A 24,416-nucleotide genomic window follows, 5' to 3' on the forward strand; every position below is an offset into this window, starting at 1 on the left:
AAGAAATAATTAACTACGTATAAGTACCCTTTTTGTTACACTCTGATACATGATTTCAGACATTGTATATATTAGCTTACATTTGTTGCAAAACGTGTATATGTGTTTTATTGTACTATTTTTAAGAAAATAAACCATTTTCATTTCACCTGATTTGGAAAAAAGTATCAAATTTATTCAGTTGCCAGGCCAAATTGAACAAAACTTTCAAAGTGAATGGGTCTTTTGAAACACTCCGATCCGGATCACTCGTTCAACTGACTGACTCGTTCGAATTGAACGGTCCAAGTAAGTAACTGCAGTATAAACAATATGGCGCGAGGGGGGCCCCTACTGCGCTGTGCTGCTTAAATATTTGCTTCTGCGCAGGTTTCTTTATTAGCAGTTCACCTATAGTAGTGTGTAATATTGCATAACAGTCTCAATATAAACCAACCAGCATGCCCACACCATCTAGCAGCAAAACAGTAAACTACAGCTATTTATTTTGCTATTTTTATGCTAGTTAAATCACCACCAACCGAGTCATTGTTGCACAATAGATTAACTCGTCAAGGTGCGTTTCCAACGTGTTGCGATACAAATTTGTTTAAATGGAAACGGGGCTTCAGCAGCCCTTCTTCCATCATAAGTCGGTGATGAATTAGATCAAATAAAGCTGTTAAGGGGGTTAAAACGTAAAAAAATTAAACATATATAAAATGAAATCTTATCTTAATATTTTGTTTGGAAATTTTGAGGGTCAAGGCTCACATAAATATAACAAAAGTTATTTTCAACATATCAACTTATTTTTATGAAAAAATCCCTAAAAATAAAATTAATATAGTGTTTGTTTTTACAACAAATTTGTGGACCAATTGTCGATTGGTCAGGTCTGTTGTGACATATACTGTTTAACAGGACTGACAAAGAACATTTATTTTTTATGTGAATTGATATAAAATGCGTGTAAAGTTATAAAAGTTTACATTTTTAGTTTCATTTGAAACATCCGGGATTGTTGGGATTTTATGCTTTTTACACATCTGGTACCCAGACTTTGACACTTGAAGGGTTAATACTGTTTATAACTCAAATATTGTGTACAATACTTAATAGTAAATTAGTATTGGAGATTTGAACCCTTATTGTGTTCCCAGTTACCAGAGACGGTGGGGGCTGTCTGTGGGGTGTGCCGTAGCGACACCGGACCTTCTCCCGTCACGTTCGGCGCGCACACACGTTCCACACTCCCTGCGCCAACCTGTACCTACACTGTGTCGAGCCTGTTCTTCCTAACATTGCTGCAGCTACCGTGCAGTGACCTCGGGATTTGTGATAAGCCTCTCTTTTGTAAACTTAATGTTTGAAACATTCCAGAACTTTATATTGTATAGATTAGAAAATGTCCCTTCGCATGAATCTCCTGCAAGGTGTTATAAAAAAATTAGCTGACACAATTGAAAAACCGTACAAGAAAGAAACAGAATTATTTAGTGAAACCAGAAAATAGTACAAAAGTTCAACAATCTGACCCACTAGTAACTTTTATCTTCCTCTATTTTAAATGACAAGTCAAGTACTGTAAGAAGTTTTTTTTCTTTTTTAATTTAAAATCTGCAAATTGTAACAGTTAGTGTAGATTGTAAAAAGTCTTTATTAGCATTCATATTCATTTTTATTCATCATATTTAAAGAAACAGTACAAGAATTTTTTCACGTTTATACACAATTGGTTTCATTCCAAAAAATTTTATAGTTAATGTTCTTCTGTTTTTATCTTCAAGATTTGAAAACTTGATATACCTTTATCCACTATTGTGGTTTTAAAAATTAAATAAACTACTTGTCAACATAAGCATAAATAGTGGTCTCTAAATATAACAATTGTTTACGTTATTTATTTTAGAAACTGCATCATTCTACTAAACATTTAAAATTTGTTAATTGAAAGTGATAATTCTGTTGACAATTTAGGATTTGTAGAACATATACAGTTGATACCATCTTGTACATGTTTATAATATTTACACTAAAAAATTATGGTTGCCTGTAAAGTCGGTTTTACGGGCGAAGATTTTACGTGACGTCTTTTTCTCGGTAGAATATTTATTGATATGAATATTATTAAATTGTACAATAGGAACAAGGAATTGAATAAAAATAAGAATTGCACAAATTTTAACTATAGAAATATATTTTGTTTACTAAAACATTGTACATAATTTGAAATTAATTAAAATTTTTTATTGTAAATGGTAAAGTTGAATAAAACATTTACTAAAATTGGAATTTGAAATTCTTGTTAATCACAGTTAAATTCTAACTCCGCGCGTGGTGATTGGTCGGTTTAGTTCGTTTGTTTGGTCGCACTGTTATGACAGGTTAGAGGTTATAATTTGTTATTTTAAATGTTTGACTAGCAATACGCGCTGTTTCTTCTCAATCGACTGAATTACGATTGATTGCAGAGTGATTTAAACTAATAATTTACTTAACACTATCAACATTTGTCAATAGTATGACATAACCTATAAACTCAGTTTCTCAACTTTTGTGTCAATCTAACAATTAATCAATCAATCATAGTTTACGATAATGAAATATCAGTGTACAATTATTTACCTTTATTGTTGTAGTTGTTGTAAATGACGAATCTAAGCACTCCACATTTTCACGAATAAACATAGTTATCTGCTTTATCCCGTGCGGCGGACCCACTGGACGGGCATCGTAACGTTACCGGGCGTTACACTTTTTCATGAGTGACTCCGAGCCGCAACCTAATTTAAGACGTTGTCACGTCAAAACCGAGTATTTAGTTTCAGATGCCACTTCTGAAACTTGGTCAGCTTAGTGATAGTCTGACTTCCATATCTTGTATCCTATATTTATAAAATACAAATAAAGGTCTGAAAATATAATATCTCAGTAAATAACATTCTTACGAATAAGTATTCTTAAAGTAAAAAGCATTTTTTTCAGGATAGTTTTTACTAGAATGCTAGAAGAACATAAAACTATTGTAGTAATGAAAAATTATTGATATATAATAGTATGAATAATATTATAAAAAAAGTATTTAAATAATAAAAACTTTAAAACCTTGTTAAAAAACTTTTATATATATATAGATAAAATTAAATATAAATTAATTATTTTTAATTAAATAAAATATATATAGCCTATGCAAATAGTAATGTATCAGGATTATCTTTTTATATTTTCAGTTCAACAATAATCTATTCATAAATGTATATATTTATAAATGTTCTTCAAAAGAAGAATGTACATTAAGACGAAATATGTAGTACACCTACTGATATATAGACTTTATACTTAAAATTTATGAATATTATGGCCATTACCATACAGTAAACATTAATGTCCCAACATTGTGAAACAACCTTCAATGTTGACAAAATATGTAGTACACCTACTGATATATAGATTTTATACTTAAAATTTATATATATTATGACCATTACCACACAGTAAACATTAATGTCCCAACATTGTGAAACAACCTTCAATGCTGACAAAATATGTAGTATACCTACTGATATATAGATTTTATACTTAAAATTTATATATATTATGGCCATTACCACACAGTAAACATTAATGTCCCAACATTGTGAAACAACCTTCAATGTTGACAAAATATGTAGTACACCTACTGATATATAGATTTTATACTTAAAATTTATGTATATTATGGCCATTACCATACAGTAAACATTAATGTCCCAACATTGTGAAACAACCTTCAATGTTGACAAAATATGTAGTACACCTACTGATATATAGATTTTATACTTAAAATTTATATATATTATGGCCATTACCATACAGTAAACATTAATGTCCCAACATTGTGAAACAACCCTCAATGTTGACAAAATATGTAGTACACCTACTGATATATAGATTTTATACTTAAAATTTATATATATTATGACCATTACCACACAGTAAACATTAATGTCCCAACATTGTGAAACAACCTTCAATGTTGACAAAATATGTAGTACACCTACTGATATATAGATTTTATACTTAAAATTTATATATATTATGGCCATTACCATACAGTAAACATTAATGTCCCAACATTGTGAAACAACCTTCAATGTTGACAAAATATGTAGTACACCTACTGATATATAGATTTTATACTTAAAATTTATGTATATTATGGCCATTACCATACAGTAAACATTAATGTCCCAACATTGTGAAACAACCTTCAATGTTGACAAAATATGTAGTACACCTACTGATATATAGATTTTATACTTAAAATTTATATACAGGGTGTATATTATGTCTGGAAACACCCAAATATATCCTTTAATAATTTAAATATAAATTTGAAACCTCTTACAATCGTGATAGAGATTGGGCATCTACTTTTTGGAACAATGTTTTGTTATGTCACACCAATAGGGAACGTCCTGCCGAGGGTATCGTGAATATTCTTAATGGAAGCCTATACCTTGTGATACATAATTTTAAAGGTAATAGCTTACTGAATTGAATGCCACAAACCGCATCTCAAGGGAATTATTATATCAGAAAATAGAGCATTTTTAGTATTGAAAATTTACTGATGTTCAACAATGTAATTTTAACATGGTTCTTGCCACAAAATGTGTTACACTAATTTTTTTAGCATTTTTTAAATGTTCAATTAAAATAAAATAAACAATTTATTTTTAAGCTGGTTTCATTAGTACAAATTTACCAGTTTTTATTACAATGAATAAAACTTATGAGTCACTTTCTCTGATTACTTATGAATCTGTACTTGGTGTTTTCCAGTCAGCAGGAAGGTTTAAAGAGACAAAGGTCACTAGCCTATGAGAAACATTATTGTGTTATTAATCATCTGGTCTACAGGTTTCAGTTTGTTGAGCATGGAGCTTTCACTAGACAGGTCTAAGCTTGGGAATTACAAATGGACAAAGGTCATATCATTCCTGTCGAGTTAATCAGTGTCTCTGAAGCATTTCTGTCAACAAGTTATCTAATTACAGTAGTTCAGTTTTTATTTGGCATTTTAATGGAATTGTCTGAAAGAGAACGAATTACTCTGTTGAAAATTTAGTATGTTTAGTATTGAAAATTTACTGATGTTCAACAATGTAATTTTAACATGGTTCTTGCCACAAAATGTGTTACACTAATTTTTTAGCATATTTTTAAATGTTCAATTAAATAAAACAAAAATTTCATTTTAAGCTGGTTCTATTAGCACAAATTTGCCAGTTTTTATTACAGTACAATTATGGAAATACTTATGTTATTGATTTCTTATTACAAATAAAAAATAATGTATGCTGTTAGAAAAGTCTTACAACAAACGTTTTACCTGCATTTGGTGTCAAAGCAATTGTTCGAACTGTGTTCCTTCTACGGTTTGACAATGAGCCAATCTTGTGTAAAATGATTCGACAGAGTTGCCTAACATTTCTTCAGTTATCAAAGCAATCTCCTCTATAATCCTGTTTCTTAGGTCTTCCAAATTATGAGGCTTTCTTCTATAAACATTGGATTTTAAATGACCCCATAGGAAATAATCGATTGGTGACAAATCCGGAGATCTTGGAGGCCATTCGATTTCTCCTCTTCGGCCAATCCATTTATGAGGAAACCTTAAATCCAAATACTCTCTTACCTGTCTCCCATAATGGGGTGGAGCACCATCCTGCTGAAACCATACATTATCAAAGTATTCTCCTGATGCAATTTGAATAGCTGGGATTATTTCATTTTGGAGCATATTGTAGTAAAGTTCGGCATTTAAATTTCCATTGATGAAAAAGGGTCCAACAATTTTGTTACCTAAAATTCCACACCATACGTTCAGTTTTTGTGGTTGCTGTGAATGGGACTCAGTAATCCAATGTGGGTTTTCACTAGCCCAGTAACGGCAATTGTGCCTGTTAACATTGCCATTTAGGAAAAAAGTTGCCTCATCAGAAAATAGTATGTTGGTCAGAAAATCTCTATTGTCATCACATTTGCGCATCACAAGTTCACAAAACTCAACTCTTCTGTCGTAATCATCCTCACTTAACTGTTGGACTAAATGAACTTTAAATGGTTTGTATTTATTAATTTTCAAAATCTTACTCACAGACATAGGGTGCATATCATGTTGCTGTGCAGCTTTTCTGAGCGATGTATGTGGGTCTTCAATAAATGTTTGCAAAACATCTAGTGCATGTTCTTCATCTGTTGCAGATTGTATCCTACCCGACTTTGGCCGATTACGTACACTCCCTGTCATTTCAAAACGCTCAATAGTTTTTGATATTGTTGAAACACTTATGGGATTCCTTTCTGGGAAAGTGTCATTAAACAAATTACAAACTTCCCGATAAGATCTTTGACGATCGCCATATCCTCGCATCATCAACAGAGTAATTCGTTCTCTTTCAGACAATTCCATTAAAATGCCAAATAAAAACTGAACTACTGTAATTAGATAACTTGTTGACAGAAATGCTTCAGAGACACTGATTAACTCGACAGGAATGATATGACCTTTGTCCATTTGTAATTCCCAAGCTTAGACCTGTCTAGTGAAAGCTCCATGCTCAACAAACTGAAACCTGTAGACCAGATGATTAATAATACAATAATGTTTCTCATAGGCTAGTGACCTTTGTCTCTTTAAACCTTCCTGCTGACTGGAAAACACCAAGTACAGATTCATAAGTAATCAGAGAAAGTGACTCATAAGTTTTATTCATTGTAATAAAAACTGGTAAATTTGTACTAATGAAACCAGCTTAAAAATAAATTGTTTATTTTATTTTAATTGAACATTTAAAAAATGCTAAAAAATTAGTGTAACACATTTTGTGGCAAGAACCATGTTAAAATTACATTGTTGAACATCAGTAAATTTTCAATACTAAAAATGCTCTATTTTCTGATAGAATAATTCCTTTGAGATGCGGTTTGTGGCATTCAATTCAGTAAGCTATTACCTTTAAAATTATGTATCACAAGGTATAGGCTTCCATTAAGAATATTCACGATACCCTCGGCAGGACGTCCCCCGTTGGTGTGACATAACAAAACATTGTTCCAAAAAGTAGATGCCCAATCTCTATCACGATTGTAAGAGGTTTCAAATTTATATTTAAATTATTAAAGGATATATTTGGGTGTTTCCAGACATAATATACACCCTGTATATTATGGCCATTACCATACAGTAAACATTAATGTCCCAACATTGTGAAACAACCTTCAATGTTGACAAAATGTGTAGTACACCTACTGATATATAGACTTTTTACTTAAAATTTATGTATATTATGGCCATTACCATACAGTAAACATTAATGTCCCAACATTGTGAAACAACCTTCAATGTTGACAAAATATGTAGTACTTCAATGTTGTTAAATTTCAAATCTAAACTTTGAACAAAAAATGTGTAAAAATAATTTTCTCCAAGTGAAGTAGAACATTTTGTACAAACAGCAATACATTTTAACATTATGTGGAACATAACAAGTATTGTAATATCTGTACGTGGACTTAAAAATGTATTTAGAATATATGAAACGTGTCACATGGAAAATTTGGCAATAAGTAAGTCAATGCTGTAAAATATAACCCTATGTTTTGTGACAGGAATTCCAACTATACCAATACTAGGTATAGAGAAGAGAACAATAAAACAAATATTTATAATAGTAATAATATTGTGATAGCATTATTTTATGAAAACAAAATATTTTTAACATTTACTTACTGCTTTGTCAATTTACAGTTTTGAAATTATAAATACAATTTCTTGCACGACGTTTGTATATAAAATTAAAAACTAACAAAGCTAACAATGTTTTGTTCTACACCTTAGGTGTAAGCATAAAATTTACAATTTTAGTGACATAAAACAAACTGGAGTGAGTAACTACTCGTATATAACATCCTAATAATATTATAAATACGAAAGAACCTTTGTTTGTTTGTTTTGCTTTCATGCATCAACCATTCAACCATAGAACTGAAATTTTACATAGAAATTTTTAAAGTATTTGGAATGAATATAGGCATATTATTTTGAAAATCTCTCCAAGCTACGCTCCACTGGTCTTTAATACAGCAAAAAAATCCCATCTTGGTCTCTAAGTTATGAAATATTAATTGAAAGAGCCTGTCAAATGTCTGTTCTGTGTAAACATTGGTTTACGACAGCAAAAAAATATGGTTAATTCATTTAACCACTATTTCCAATTTGTTTACATTTATAGTGTTTAACCTTTTAACCACCACACCCAAGTATACTCGTTTTCATATTATTAGCTCTTTAATTTTTGTTGTATCAGCTATCAGCTGTTATTTTATGTTACTTTGTGTTCTTTTATATTAGAAAAGTCTATAAGATAGCTGTCCAGTTTGTGGTGCCATCTAGTGGAGATTACTCAAACTACTTGGAGACCATGTGCTTTGTACCGTACACGAGTTTGGGAATGGTTACGTTGATAATTTACAAGATGTTTTCCCATGTTTATTCGTAGATAGTTGTGTGATAGTGGTAATATATTGTAATTATTTAAGAAATTTACATTATTTGAGAAGTATATAAACATTGTTGATTGTTTACTTGATTTATTAAACTTTAAATAACGTGTTAAACATGTTATGTAAAAAAACTCCTGAAATGGGAAAAGATACTCGCGTTGGGAGTCTTAGTACGTAACTAAACCTGGTGCTCGGGTGTCCCCGCAAATCCAAGAACACGGCAGTTAAAGGGGTGAATTCTATACAGTAAGGAGTAACCATTAGACTTCATGCCGTTTTTAGATTTCAGCAATTAGGTAAGTATTCTACCTTAGAAATCTACCTTATAAAATGTCCTAAAACATAAGATGATCAGAATTTTACTCTGAAGACTGTCTTTAAAGCAGTCAGCATGAACTAAGGCAGATTAAAATTCGCTGAACTGTGCATTTAAACTAATGTACCAATTCCAACTCTGAATTTTCTGAAATATTGAAACTTTTTCAGTTTATAAGAGACAAACAAGTGAGTAGTGTCTTGTTAAAATGTACTTTTAACTCTATATTTTTATAAAATATTAAGTATTAGATATAAAATACAAAGTTACTATTCTACTTTTACTATAAATTTGAAGACTGTCATAAAACACACATTAGTTGTCTTTTGAGAAAAGTAGACACATTTTCTTGATCGTGAAACAAGGCAAAATAAAATATGAAACAAAAAATACTAAGAATGAAGTTAATTACAATGGCTATAAATATACACTTTTTGACGTATTTTCTTGATCGTAGCAACAGGGCAAACTCATAATTGGCATCAGCAATATAATTCACTCAAACCAGTAGTGGTTATACAACACATGCAACGCCTATTAAATTGCATGCTAAGCAATGGTTAACTGCTATCAGTGCAGATATAAATGAAAAAGTATTTAAGAGTATTTACTTTATCAGGAAAAAAGCAAAATAAACTACAGAACACAAAATATCAACACCGGAGTTAATTCCAGTGGTCATAATATACACTTTTTAACATATTTTCTTGATAGTGGTAAGAAAGCAAATTCAACATTGGCGTTGGAAATATGATTTACTCGAACCAGAAGTGCTCATACAAGTGCAAAACCTATAAACTTGCGAGTGAAGCAGCGGGTAACTGCTAGTATATAATATTTTATAATAATGTTAAGACAGAACTAAAACACAAATAGGTCTTTAAGTCTACAGGTGGAATGAAGAGAATTTTCGTTGCCAAAGGTCCGTCTGGATTAGCAACGATGAATATTCGTCTCCAAAGTACAGTTATTTAAATTTTAGGTATTTCAGGTCATATGATTTTTACTTGATATATTCTGGCAGAGCATTAACTATAGTAACGATTTATTGTTCTTATTTCGATTATCGTACATCATAGAAAATTGTTCTCAACAGACAGCTGACATGAATGTAATATGCGTCAGCCACCTTGTTGTTGTGAAACTGTAAACAAGTGCCGGGTATTGTGTTTGGAGTTATGAATCTAATAGTTTTTGTAAAAAAAATTATTTGATAATGTTTTAGTGTTGTTATTACTGTGCTTAGCTGTCTTAGGTTATAATTTTAATTGTTTATTATAGGTGAAACCTTTAGAAACCGATTTATGTGACCTTAGAGAGCTTGTTTTGGATCATCCTATTTCTAGTGATGACGAAGTTTATTCTGACATTGAGATAAACCCGACAGACTATGTAGCAGACGTGATATGCTAGTAAATGTTTATTACAGTTGTGGAGTCAGACAGAGGTTGTTCTTCCACCTGGTGAGTTCTTGGCCCTGCTCATGAACTCACGAAACTCCCAAACTCGAACTGTTGCTTAAGTGTTTGTAGGTATAAAATCTCAAAAAGAATACCAATTTCTTTTGCCTTGGATCTAATTGTGGAGTTTACTCTAAGTCCTGCTATCTGCTCAAACACTATGCCAGACCAATTTCAAAAGAAGGCCGCAAATGCAGTCATAAGATTATGTTTACCTATAAAACATATTATTTATTTAGATATCACCTATTAAAAAAAAACAGTAATTGGCTTGCTTTTTCATACAAAGCCATACAACAAATACATTTTGAGGTAAAAATTGGGATAACCATATATTTTTGGAATTGGCACAAAATTTAAAATAAGTTAGACATTTTCAGTTTTGATTAACTTATTGCGAAGCAGTTACACAACAGAATATTTACAAAAATAAATTATACTAAAAATATATTTACATGGAAACTAACAACAGGTTATTGTTATTATAATATTTTCCAAATACTGAATATGAATAAATTGTCAGATAACCATTTACAATTTGGCTAACAGTTATGAAATGAGATATATTATAACAAAACCATATGTGTGGCTGTTGAATAGAGCCACCAGTACAGTGCACCATTGCCAGTTGTAGGGTTAAGTAAGATCATAAGTTGGTATTTAAATTGTAAGAGTAAGTTAATTTTCTATTTAAATATTAAAAGCTACTATTACACAGATGTAACACAAAACGTTTTTGTTCTCAAGAAAATCATTTTACATCTTTACAGGTTTTGTTTTTTTTGTATGGATTAGTGAACATCTTTACCTTTAGTAGATATAACGGTAAAATCCCTCCCAGGCACATCAGTATGGAATATATTGATGCTGTTCTTGTAGCCACACAACAGGAGTTCTCCAGAAGGGTTAAATACTACACTCAGTGCAGCATGCATCTCATCCAACCTGAAAGTTATTAAGTACACTAAATAATGGATAATATTTATATAAAATAAAACTATTCTTTCTTTTACTTTTTTCCCATCCTAAAAGAGATACAATTCCGTAAAGTAATACCAATCCAGATTATGGTACATTATTAAAAAACAAACCTTGTACATCAAGGTGTAGAGAGAAAGAAACTAGTGTTATAGAAAATATTTACTAGGTCTGACGGATTTGCTACATAAAACTTAGAAAACTTAATTATTTTCGGTGTAACAATTTTTTATATTATATTCAAAAATCATATTCACTAACCTGTGCTCTCCTTCTCCTTTTCCTTGCAAAACCCCTCTCTACTGAGAACCAATACAGAATATGTATATAATTTCTACTGATTTAACTTAGATGACATTTTTTTTTAATCCATCTTCAGATTTGGACAATCAGATTAGTTATGGATACAAGGTCTACAAGATCTCTGGAAGTCTTTAGCATCAAGAGACCTTTTATAGTTTGAGGGGACAATGCAGTGATTGGACCATAAATCAGTCTTATTGAATACACGAACAAAGTTGAATATAACATATCTACAAATATAAAGTCCTCCTCGACTCACATTGATGACATGAAGAGTGATTCTACTACTCCAAGCATCTAAATTTTGGCTATAGGACAACTAAAACCCCTATGGAGAAGTGTAAACTTCTTGGGACTGTATTTCCTCTGTTTTCAGTGATACAATTAATTGGTCCAGTTCCCTGTAGTAACACCAGTGTATTATTTCACCAACTGATATTGAAAGAATATATACAGAGCTTGATATCAGTAAGAGTGCTGGTCCAGAAGGGATACTACCAATAATATTATTCTGTACTCCTATTTGGATGCTCACCTTACTATTCTTTTCTATTCCTTTCTTAATTCTGGTATTCTATTCTCAGTGATCAAACATAGTTTTGTAGACCCTGACTTTAGGTTTGGTGACCACAGTAATTTGAGGTATTATAGACCTATCATAATCCAGTCTGAAAGCATTTGTAAGTATAATCATGGATCACTTACAATTTCATCTACATAAATGTATACCTCTAGTACATAGTTTTGTAGACCCTGACTTTAGGTTTGGTGACCACAGTAATTTGAGGTATTATAGACCTATCATAATCCAGTCTGAAAGCATTTGTAAGTATAATCATGGATCACTTACAATTTCATCTACATAAATGTATACGAATCTAATACAATATGGTTCCCTAAACTATTGCTCAACAGTCTCAAACTTACTTGATTGAGTTTCAGCCTTTGGGGCCTTTCCTGTCAGGTGGATTGCCAGTACTTAGATCTATCCAAAGTCCATGACAAAGTCAATTTTTAATTGTTGCTCTGCTTTCAACATGAGGCTAAAGTTTAAAACTGTGTTATATAGAGGAATTTGTTTCAAATCCATAAATTTTTCACTATATAACCTTAGATATTAGTGTCTCAATGCTAATAAATTTTTAAAAATACAGATTACATTAGTACTAATAGTTTATAAATTTATATTCTGTATAGAGTATCTTATAGGAAAATCTATACTATCATGGTCAAAATAAGTGTAGACAGTCAAACTTTGGTGAAAAGTATGGTAAAAATTACATGATCATACTTTCTTGTAATTTTATGCAAGTCTCCGGTCCACCCTCTTCTTGAGTATTGATCAGTAATTTGGTCACCTTACCAACTCAACCATATTGATCAACTGAATGGTTTACAGAGGCGCTTTATAAAGATGCATTTAAAATAATGTATAACTTCTGAATCTTACGCAATTAAGTAATGTAAGGATGTTAGCTTGCACGATCCTCTCATTAACTCCAGCACTCATAAGATTACATTATACTTTACTTGCTTTACATATATTGCGATGCTAACCTTCTTAGCCTCGTTGTAACACCATTATGTGCCATGATGAGAGCTACTTGTATCATCCAGGTTTATCATCTCTAGCACTCTTAGTGTTAAGATATAGAAATATATTCCTAAATTTAAATTAAACTATACAGCCTCATTTTAAAACAAGAATACTTTTGTACTGGAGTTTTAAAAGAATTGCTGCAGAAAGGGTGTAATTTGCTCACCATTCAAAAAATTTTTAACAACCACACATGGAGTTAACCTAAATTATAGTTTTATCATTTTTTTGCAACTGAACTATTATTATTATTACTTTTGGTGAGATTTTCTATTCATAGTATATACACTTACGCATTATAGCCTTTATAGGAACAGCGTAGTTTGCCTGAAAATGCATCCCACAAGTGAATTGGCGAACAGAAACTTGTAGTCACAAAACTGCGACAAAGCAAACAAAAATTAAATTAATGTTAGAATTAGAATTAAAGTTTTTATTGCATTGTATCCCTTACATTCAATATCAAGATTTCCACACCATCATGATATTCTGTACATCATCTGCATGATATTAAACATCTACATATTACTTGATGACTCTTCATGACTGTGAATATTCCTTTGGCACAGTCGGAAGAAGCAGGTAGATTTTGTGACAGCTGAAATATTATTATGGTTTATTTTATAAATATAATATTCCAACTACAATATCACCAAAAAGTCCACAAATATCTAAGTTGTGAATTAAAATAAAATATTTTACTGTGCAATATTGGAACAAAATGGCATACAAAACTGGCTAATAAACTTAGTTGATATTTCAAACATAAATTTTTGTAACAAGTTTGAATTTGTTTCAGCATTTCTTTAGTAAATTCTTAGTGATTGACAATTTTTTTTAAATTTACGTATAATCAATATACTAAAATTTATTTAAGATTAAAATAAATATTTACAACATGGTTCCCTTTAGGTTTGTACTACTTTTCCCCACGCCCTACGTGTCCTTAACCCTCTCTTTCTTAACCACCCACCCCCACCCGTCAGTCACCTTAATATAGTTGCTGAAGAAAAACAAGTACTGTGACAATAATTCACATAATAATTCATTCACATTGGTAACATATTTCCCTGTATGCATATTATTTTAAAACGTCTATGATATAAATCTCAAGTTAAATTAAATAAAACTATATACTATGCACTGTTCCTGATGTTTTAAGAAGAATGTCATTACTATTTTATTGTTAGACTTGGAATAGCAACAAGTAAATAACTATAGGTAAGTAAATAAACTTCAAAAACGTTTTAAATTTAAAATATTGTTTTAATAATTCAATTATTGATTTATATAAATTATAGTTTAGCTAGTTAGTAATATTTACTTAAATACATTACAGTTCATAACATTTGTTTAGTTTTACACAGGCCAATCGAATACATTTGCTAAAATCTAGCACAAAGAATGAGCTTATTTTCCTTTAAGTAATACATACAAATCTGGACTTATATTTAAAATTGCAACACACACTTTTTAAATTTTTAATTTTGGTCTATATTTTGATTTGATGGCTGCTACAGCAGAGAAGCCTACATCACAACAGTAGGAAGTAGTAAACAGAATTTCTGGAAATTTGCAGGTTATTTTTTGACATTAAACTACAGCTCTAGCAAAGAGTCCATTTTGAATCCAGTCTTTAACTCATCAAAATACAATTTCAGTTTGGAAAGAAACTTTAAAAATACGTCATTGGGCTCGTCTGCCACAGTCAAATAATTTTCTTCAATAAACTGTTTCAAGGCGGAAAATCTTGTGTAAATACCTTTAGCCATGATAGCCTTCCTCAGATTGAGTTTCTTTTTAAAACCTTACCCTTTATTTGACAAGTTTAAGACACTTGTGTATTTATGTTATTATGTTCAGCTTTTCAAACCAATCAGTAAGAAAAGTTTAATAGAAAGTCCATAATAAATTTGTTAGTACTGGCATGGTTTTCATCTTTCAGGTACCCATATATATTTAGTACGTCAGCTCAAACATCCTAGAAAGGGAGTTTCCAGGAGACAACCAACGAGAACTTCTGTACAATAAAACATAATTGGGTCATGTCCTTACATATTTGTTCAAGAGATCTTGTCTTTTTATGAGTGTTTTTAATGTAGTTGATTGTAATGACCAAGTATATTGTACAGTTCCTTTCTGAGATGTTCAGCAGCCAATGCTATAGGTAAGGGTTCCAAATCGCACTGGTCTCTTTTGTGTGAGCCCTTTTTTTTATCTGCCATTGAACTACCACCAACAATACATATTCCAATACATTTTTGGCCGTCAATACAGACCCACAGTTAAATAAAATATTAAACCGATCTTGGCCTGCAGCAGATCCCTTGATTTGTTTACAGGATTAGATACTTTAATACATGTGTTATCGTTAAATCTTACATAGCATATCAAGAATTAGTGTTTCTGCTACAGTCACTCATCCTGCTGTTCAAACTCCTAGAATAGAAGTACAAGCAGCTGATCATTAATATTTTATGTCTTGTTGTCTATCCTATGAGTCATTGTACTCAGGGTTTAAGCTGGGATGATAATTCTTAGCAAACATGATACAATAATATACTTATTGGAAAACCGTCTGCAGTTCTCTAATACTTTAGTCTCCAGTACCAATATTTAGTTGAATAAAAATACTGTTGTTAAAATATTTAGAACCTCGATAATCAAAAGATGATATATTTGTGAAGAGTTTTGATTATAAACAGTTTAGTTACAACATCAAATTTGAAATTTATTGCAAAAATAGACATGCAAAATTAAAGGTCTTCTTTCAATATAAAATAAAATCAAATAGTATAGTGATTTTTTAATTTTTTTATAAAACAAGTTATTTTTAACATCAGTTTATCTTTAGAAAACTAACTAGGCCCTAGCTTAAGAACCAACCTAATTAAATTTGTAGTCTTCTTTGGTTTGTAAATAACAAACTTCAAATTCTTTGTTATTAGACACTTAACTTTTTTTGAATGTCTGTCATTCCAAGTAAAATCTGACTATAACGTAACCTCAAAAAATCTCCAACACTTTTTACAGACACCAAGACAAAGAAATGTATAAAGTTCATTTTAATTTGTATAAGTGTCAGCCATGGCACACAGCACTGATATCATATTAACAAAGCATGACCATTCGTTGAATACTACTATTGCATTGTGTGCAGCTTTAGTTGTAAATGTTTCAAGTTGTTCCTTTACACTTATAAGACAGTACAATATATACATACAGTAGACTCCCGTAAGTTCGGCCACCTCGGGACCGGACCCTAGGCCGAACTTAAAAGCGGCCGAACTAACCGATGCCTATTTAAAAAATGCCCATTTATTGTTTGCAAGGGTAATTTTTCAATAAAAGTTATGAAATAACCGTAAAATTAACCTTTCCAAACATTACCAACACAGAATTAACTACTAAACTAATTTTAAATTTGTACTTACCAATAAAAACACGGTAATACTGCATATGTTGGGAATCAATGCGTGTAGGAATCAAACACTTGCACATAGAATACAACACAGAGTAACGCTTTATTTACAAAACCACAGACCTAATGAAATAAAATAAAATAATACAGTACTGCACTGTACATTGGTGGTTTAGCTTCTTAACACTTAAAATAATCTGTCACTTTTTCTGAATTTTTGTTTCTAATGATTTTTTATGTGCAAACTCACGCCACTTTCTTAATAAAAATTACATCGACTGCAGTTGCTTCTTTTTGCTGTTCGATGTAAGTAGCTGCCAGTTGCAAAGCTGCTTTTCCTTCAGCGTGGCTCATTTTATTTTCTTCGTCTTCCTCTTCAATCTCAGCACCATCTGCGTCGTTATTCATCTCGTTGTCCTGGCGAATGACACACTCGACGATTTCGTCATCATTCAGGAACCTCGTTGTCTAGCTCCTTTTCCATGTTGATCCACTCCAAACATCTTCTTCAACAATGGGACCACAGTTCGGTAGTTGCTGAAGGTCGTGCAATAGAGCTGCATTGTCATCAGGTTCGCCATCAAGAATGTTGTTTGGCTCATCTGCTGTTGTGTTGTTTTGATCTACGCTATCTTCTATATTTGGCCAAAGTTTTTTCCAAGACTTTACAAACGTGGATGGTGGTATTTCGTCGTATGCCTTGGCCGACATGTACACAACATCCTTCATGTTAACTGACTTCAACACTTTGGTAAGGTCTAAGCTGTCATCAGTCTCCAGTTTGGAAAGAACTTCCGAAAGTAGCTTACGACGATACTTCCTCTTGAAGCACTCAATGACCCCCTGGTCCATCGGCTGTTGAAGACTGGTTACATTGGGTGGTAGGAACAGCAGTTTAATTTCTTTTTCATCGTCACACTGAAGATGTTCATCATGAGTAGGCGCGTTGTCAAGAAGTAGAAGTGGCTTTGGCGGGGAGTTTCGATTTTGCCAAATGTTTTTTTTCACTTTGGGAACAAATTCGCATACAAACCATTCTCTGAACAAGTACGTGTCCATCCACGCTGATTTCTGTGACCGATAATACACTGGGGGAGAGCGTCCATGTTTATGTTCTTAAAACGCTCTCGGTTTTGCTGCTTTGCCAATGACAAATAGGGGTAAACTTGTGAGTCCCCCGAAGCATTTGAACACAAGGCGACTGTTATCCTGTCTTTGCTGGTTTTTAAACCCTGGAGCAGACGTTTCTTGCGGGGTGGCAAATGTTTTTCTAGGCAGAAGTTTAAAATTTAACCCAGTTTCGTCAATGTTGTATATTTGCTCCTGGGCCAAAAGTTTTCATCATCGATAATTTTTAAAAATCTTGCAGAAAAGTCGGTGGCCGCTGTTGGGTTTGCTGATAACTTCTCACCACAAACTCCAATAAAATGTACGCCGTGTCTCTGTTTTCCAACGAGAGAGCCATCCCATCACTAGCCACGAACGCCTCTCTGTTGAAGCTTTGAGTGTAAGATCATGGCCTTTTCTTTTAATATTGGTCCACTTAAATGGGCGTTCCTCGTCTTCGTTCTTGAACGAACCACAACCATAGAGCATCTTCCACCAATTCGTGTTTGGCCTTCCTTAGTGTGCAACGCTTTTCTAGAACTTTTTCGGTATCAATTTGTGTACAAAAGCCTTCAATACTTTTTCTGTTTGCGTCGCCAGTCGTTTGACTGTACTTTTGCCCACGTTTAAATCCTTGCAAATACTTTGCACGGATTCTCCTTTGTCTAATCTCTCCAGAGCTTGTAGTCTCTGTTCCATTGACTTGTACTTACGTTTTACGCATTTCACTCATTTTAAAAAACAGATTAAAACACGATGCAAAACAGTTTTTGTTCAAACACACACGCACACGCACACACACAAAAAACTATGAAAACAACAGTACTGTACATACACAAAAGAAATCACAGAAACCCACGAGTAAATAAACAACAGTACAAAACGCAAACTAAAAGAAAATAACTGACTTTGTAGGTCTACTGTAAAAATGACGAGCACCACCCAGTATGAATGTTCGAGACGAACTGATGAGCTGTTTGACAGAGCAGTAAACTAACCAAAGAATACAACGGCAATGTTAGTAGAGACGTGCTGCCCGCTTTCTGGCTGGCGCCAAGTGCGTGTGACTCATGCTCAGCCGACCGGGCCGGACTAAGCGGCGGCTCCCGAACTAAACCGAGGCCGAACTTACGGGAGTCTACTGTATTAGGAATAGTCATTATTTTTAATTCCTTAAAAATTGGAACACAAGTCTCTCTTTTTGAAACATTTTTCATACCACGTAATGCATGTTTTTGCTATTTCAATACTCTTACTGCACTTCTACTGTTCCCCCATAGAGTTATACCATAACTTAAGTGTGAATGGAAAAATGCATAATAGGAGGCTAGGAGCATATCCATAGTTATACAATGTTTCAATTTACTCAAGAGATAGACCACTCTAGATAATTTTTTACACAGTTGATCTATGTGATGTTCCCAACTTAATTTGCTGTCAAGGTATACCCCTAATAGTTTTACAGGTTTACTAACTTCATAATTCCTATTTAAAGTAAACAGTATTTTCTCAGTCTTTTGATCATTTACTACTGAGCCAATTTTACCGCATAGTTTTCTTCCATAATAAGATTCTCATAATTTTCACTGAAATTCAAGAGTATGGTGTCATCTGCATATAATACTGAGGAGCATGGTACATTAAACGAGAAATCATTAACAGCAACAACAAACAAAAAAGGGCCCAGGACAGAACCTTGTGGGACTCCAATTTCAATAGCTTTTAGTTCGGATCTATCTTTATTTTGCACAACTATCTGCTTTCTATTTTTTAGATAGGACATTATTAATTGCAGTTCTTTGTCTCTAATACCATATCTATAAACTTTGGATAGTAATAACTCATGATCTATGCAGTCAAATGCTTTGGTCAAGTCGATTAATGTTGCAGATGATAACACCCCTCTTTCAAAATTCACTAAAATTGTATCTACAATATTTTCAACTGCTTTTATTGTACTTCGGTTTTGTATGAACCCAAACTGTTCTTTACAAAATAGATTATTATTAACAAAAAATGAATTTAGTTGCCATTTTATACATGTCTCAAATATTTTACTAAAAATTGGTACTAACGAAATCGGCCTGTAGCTAGATGGGCTAAATTTGTCTCCTTTTTTGTACACAGGAGTTACTTTAGTAACCTTAAGGGCATGAGGGAATACACCTTGCTCTATCATCATATTAAACAATAATGACAATGAATCAGCTATTTCATTTATAATTTTCTTTACAAGCATATTAGAAATACCATAATAGTCTTCACTAAATGATAGGTTTAGATTGGCAACAAGTTTTAATACATCAACTGTTGTAATTCTTTGCCATGTTAGAGTGTCACAGTCATTAAAATTATATAAATAGTTTTCTACCAACTCTATTCACTCACACAAGTGGCAAAAAGGCAGACTCAAATAGTTTTGTTGCTAGAATAAAAGTAGGCTCTTACTGTGAATCAATAATTATCCTTCTCTTGGCTATTTTTGTACATTATTGATATTATGTCACACCACTGATGAAAGATAAGTCAACTTGATACTCATGACTGAGGTTCCCTACAGACTACATGATCAACATACAGACTGTGGCATGATCAATACGGCCCAAGTGACCAAGGATGGGGTGCAAGCAGGTATATTCCTCACAACACTTTGATTCTATTTCACACTTTGCAGTGTTCAGAGACGTATTGAATGTGTTAATGCCACTGCCTAGCGGACAATATTGGTTGTAGTTATCTAGGTATTATACAAGGCAAATAAACGTAGAAGATGCTGAGTGATGATACAACTAATCTTAAAGACAAAGATATCACATACATTGAACAGAGGGTTCCTCTTACATTGATATCCATCATGGCATACAAAGGAGGAGCTCTTGCCTCACTTTGGGAACAAAAACAATTATTTTGCAAGTCCCCAATAATAAATGTTTGTTGTAAAAAATATTTTAAATTAAAGTTTGCTGTGAAATTGGCCACGTATCTGAGTTTACTTTGAGAGAAGGATAACACTTTCATAAGGCATATTGGGCCTAGGGTAGCAAGGTAAACGCCATAGAAGATCCCATCAAATGTGAGGTACATGGGGTTATAAGACGAAAGGTCATTCTGAAGCTGATATTCATTGTTAATTATGTCCAATTTATGGCCCAGACATTATTTACTAACAATGTACAAAGAACATCTGGTATGAACACATATAAATGTCATAAAACTTACCAGCACGTATCAGGGTTGGTGGAAGTCATAAGAGGATACCAGCTGTAGTCATACACCAGACCTCCCACCTTGGTCTTCAACGATGGCTTCAACTCAGGGAAATCAAAAATAGTAAGTTTATGACAATTATAAAGGTTCATCGGCAAATCAAACAGTCTCATTAATGAATCATTGCTGTTGGTCAGAAGGCATGTCCCGTCCGGTGACCTGATACAGGGAGCAGTAATTAATATCCAATTTAAAAAGTAGAATTAACATACTGATATAATCCTTAGTTAGAAAAATTAGCTTACTTACATTACTATGTAAAACTAGGCACACCACATGAAATTTCTCAATAGATCCAAAGACTTCCAAGATATTAAAAATAATAGTAGTATATTATATAGTAGTAATAATAGTATTAGTTTATTTATTAACGTTATCCTTGTATTCTTTTGAAGACTTTTTTTGTTTCAATATGTAAGTAACTTTTAAGCATTGTTGGGTATGTTTAGAAATGTATAAAATCCCCTTAAATTACCTAATAGTTATCTTAACTAATAACTGCCTTGATTTAAAAATTATTTTAACTTACTCTGTAGAAGGCTACATAGCCAAATCTTACTTTTTCAGTGAGTGTCAAACTGATTTTTATGTTTTAATACATATATGATAAATTTATATTGAGATTTATTGTGACGCTATTCTTGTAATCTGTTACATGTCTGAATAAAGAAATTTTGAATTGAATTAAAAATAACATATCTGGTTTGAAAAAATTATCAAACTTATTCAGTTGGCAAGAAAAAGTGGAAAAAACGTTCTAGGTGAACGGGTTTTTTGAAACACTCTGATCTGGATCACTTGTTCACTTGACTGACCCGTTCGAATTGAACAACACATTTGTAATGGCCACTGCCACTGCACGGCTAACCTAAAAACAAAATGCAAGCTTCCTGGATACATTTATAGCTACATTAATCTGTTCAATTAATAATTTAGGCTTAGACTGCGACACTTATAATACACCTACAAACAAAAAATATATAGTTATAGAACAGGTAAAGTAGCTGCAGTGTAAACAAAACTGTGAGAGCGAGACACGATCCACACAGCTGACAAACAGATACAAGAAGGTGCTGGTCCCACTCCCCACCCCAACTCCGGGAGGGGGGCCCCTCCTGCGCAATACTGCTCAGAAATTTGCTTCTGCGCAGGTTTCTTTAATAGCAGTTAACCTATAGTTTGTAACACAAAGATTTAATTAGCCACAGTCCCTTAATTTTTAGACAACTATATTTCGATACTTAGTGCAATTAATTATACAAATTACAATAAATGCAAATAAACACATTCATAGTCTGTTTTTTTTAGTTTATTCCCCAAAAATATTATAGAAAATTTCACTGTTGTTCTGATTAGAACAACAAAAAAGTATAATTTTTTTACTTTTATGCTAGATAAAGCTTTACATTGTAAAGTTGAGACTGTTTTTAATATCTTGGAAGTTTTTGGATCTATAGAGAAATTTCATGATTTCACCGCTAGATTGTGTTATATACTGAAACAAATATTCATTTTTTTATTCCCAAAGAATAAAATTTAAAATAGTATAATTAATGTAAAGTATCTAGACATCTTTGACCACTACTGATGTCCTGATAGCATATTTAATTCTGTTCCTCAGAATGTTTTCAGTTCAACCTAGTAGCAGAGGCATTGAAGAACCCTTTTCCTTACTGCTTTCTTTGTTATATTATCTATTGAACAAAATTAAATTGATTTTATATTAGTACTATATTATTAAGGAAACCAGTAAAGATTATATTTGGTACAGTTTTTAATTCTTTGGTCTTTCCTGATAAACTAATATCAAATGGCAAGGCATAAGTCATGCTGTTGTTTTGGCTATGGTAATGGTGACCGTATAAGTTTCAATTTTGAAAACAGAACCAGGATAACAGTAAATTGTCCTGATTTTCTCTGACGAGCTATGCTTCCTTATGATACTGAGATGATGATCGAGAAACTTTTCATGACTTGAGAATCAAACACATAACGGTTCACTCTGTTACCTGATTTGGAGAGAATTTTACAATAAGGTTCAGACAGAAATACTACATTTAATTCCTTTGACTTTCTACCACAATATATATATTGTGGTATATATATATATATATATATATATATATATATATATATATATATGTGTGTGTATACATTTTCCCAGACTCTTGGCCTGTAATATACACATTTTACAAACAATATCAGTTGTTTTAACATTGACCTTAACCATCCCCATAGCTGTTAAGCACTCTGCTTGTTTATTAAAATTTTTCTAAAGAACATACTTTATTCATAGAAATAATACAATAATAACACTTTAATACAGAAAACAAACTTAAACAATTTAATAAGGACTAATTTTTTAAATTAAAACTTAGAACATAACTACATTACACTTAAATAGCTGGACACAGTGAACAATATTTTACATAGAATGTAAGAACAAATTACATGGCAAGGATTTGTTATATAAGTTATGGTAATTATTACCAATTAAAGAACAGAAATGCCCATTAGATTAGCTTTGTTTCCAGAAGTTCTATTTCGGACTTAATTTTCTCATCTTTTTGAGTGCTTTCATTTTTTAAAGATTTCCTTTTATCTTCCAATTCCTGTATTTCCAAAGTATGTTTTCTTTTTTTTTCTTTTATCTTTCTTTCTCTTTTTGGATTTTCTTTGTCTCTTTTAAATAATTCCTTGCACCTCTAATGTAAGTCAACAATGTTAAGCAAATGGGGACTTCTGAATGCCACCAAAAGAGAGCAGTATTCACTCTCCTATGGGCAATAAGGTTCAATTCAATTCAATTTAAAACAGGTTTATTCATTTAGCATATATACATATATACAAGAATAGTGACAAGATTTCATTCATTTTCTTACTAGTTAAAAAAACAAGAATATATACAGAAAATACTAGATATATCACAGGAAATAGAGAGAGTTTAAAATACAACTATTAAAGTGGTTAAAAGGTTACAATTGAAATTAAAACAGCTACAATTTAAACAGCTTTTGGCACAAAACTATTACTTATGGAGTACTCAACCTCCAGAATCGTCACAGGAATTCATTAAAGGAATATATAGCCTTGTTGATGAGAAACTTTTTAAATTTAATGAATGTAGTCTGTCTTGATTTCAATAGGAAAATTTGTATAAAGTTTTGATCCAATACACTTTGGTTTCTTTTTAAAACTTTGTAAGGTATGGGGGCTTATTGCTAAACTATTACGATTTCTTGTGAAATGGTTGTGATTATCTCCTACCAATTCCAGTTCCTGAAATTGCTTTTAATTGACAATATAGTTTCAAAAATATACATCCTATAAATTGTCATATTTTCTTCTTTAAAGTATTCCTTAACGGATGTTCTATTATGAAGATTAAAAATTATTCTAAAGGCTTTTTTCTGCATTTTTAGAATAGAATTTAGA

The 24,416-nt window shown here is 32.0% G+C and overlaps 1 protein-coding gene across 2 annotated transcripts in view; it reads right to left on the reverse strand.

Moving 5' to 3' along the window:
- The window catches only part of LOC124371115 (telomerase Cajal body protein 1-like), a 48,906-nt gene that overhangs the window by 13,438 nt on the left and 11,052 nt on the right, over window positions 1-24,416 (reverse strand). For both annotated transcript variants that reach the window (XM_046829430.1, XM_046829429.1), the window contains exons 3-5: window positions 20,934-21,140; window positions 13,480-13,566; window positions 11,117-11,253 (exon numbers count right to left, since the gene is read on the reverse strand). In XM_046829430.1, coding sequence (XP_046685386.1) covers window positions 11,117-11,253; window positions 13,480-13,566; window positions 20,934-21,094 — 385 coding nt within the window. In that variant the 5' untranslated portion in view covers window positions 21,095-21,140. The remainder of the gene's footprint in view (window positions 1-11,116; window positions 11,254-13,479; window positions 13,567-20,933; window positions 21,141-24,416) is intronic.

This window comes from Homalodisca vitripennis, unplaced genomic scaffold (assembly GCF_021130785.1).
Source record: "Homalodisca vitripennis isolate AUS2020 unplaced genomic scaffold, UT_GWSS_2.1 ScUCBcl_943;HRSCAF=3927, whole genome shotgun sequence".
Classification (NCBI taxonomy): Eukaryota; Metazoa; Arthropoda; class Insecta; order Hemiptera; family Cicadellidae; genus Homalodisca; species Homalodisca vitripennis.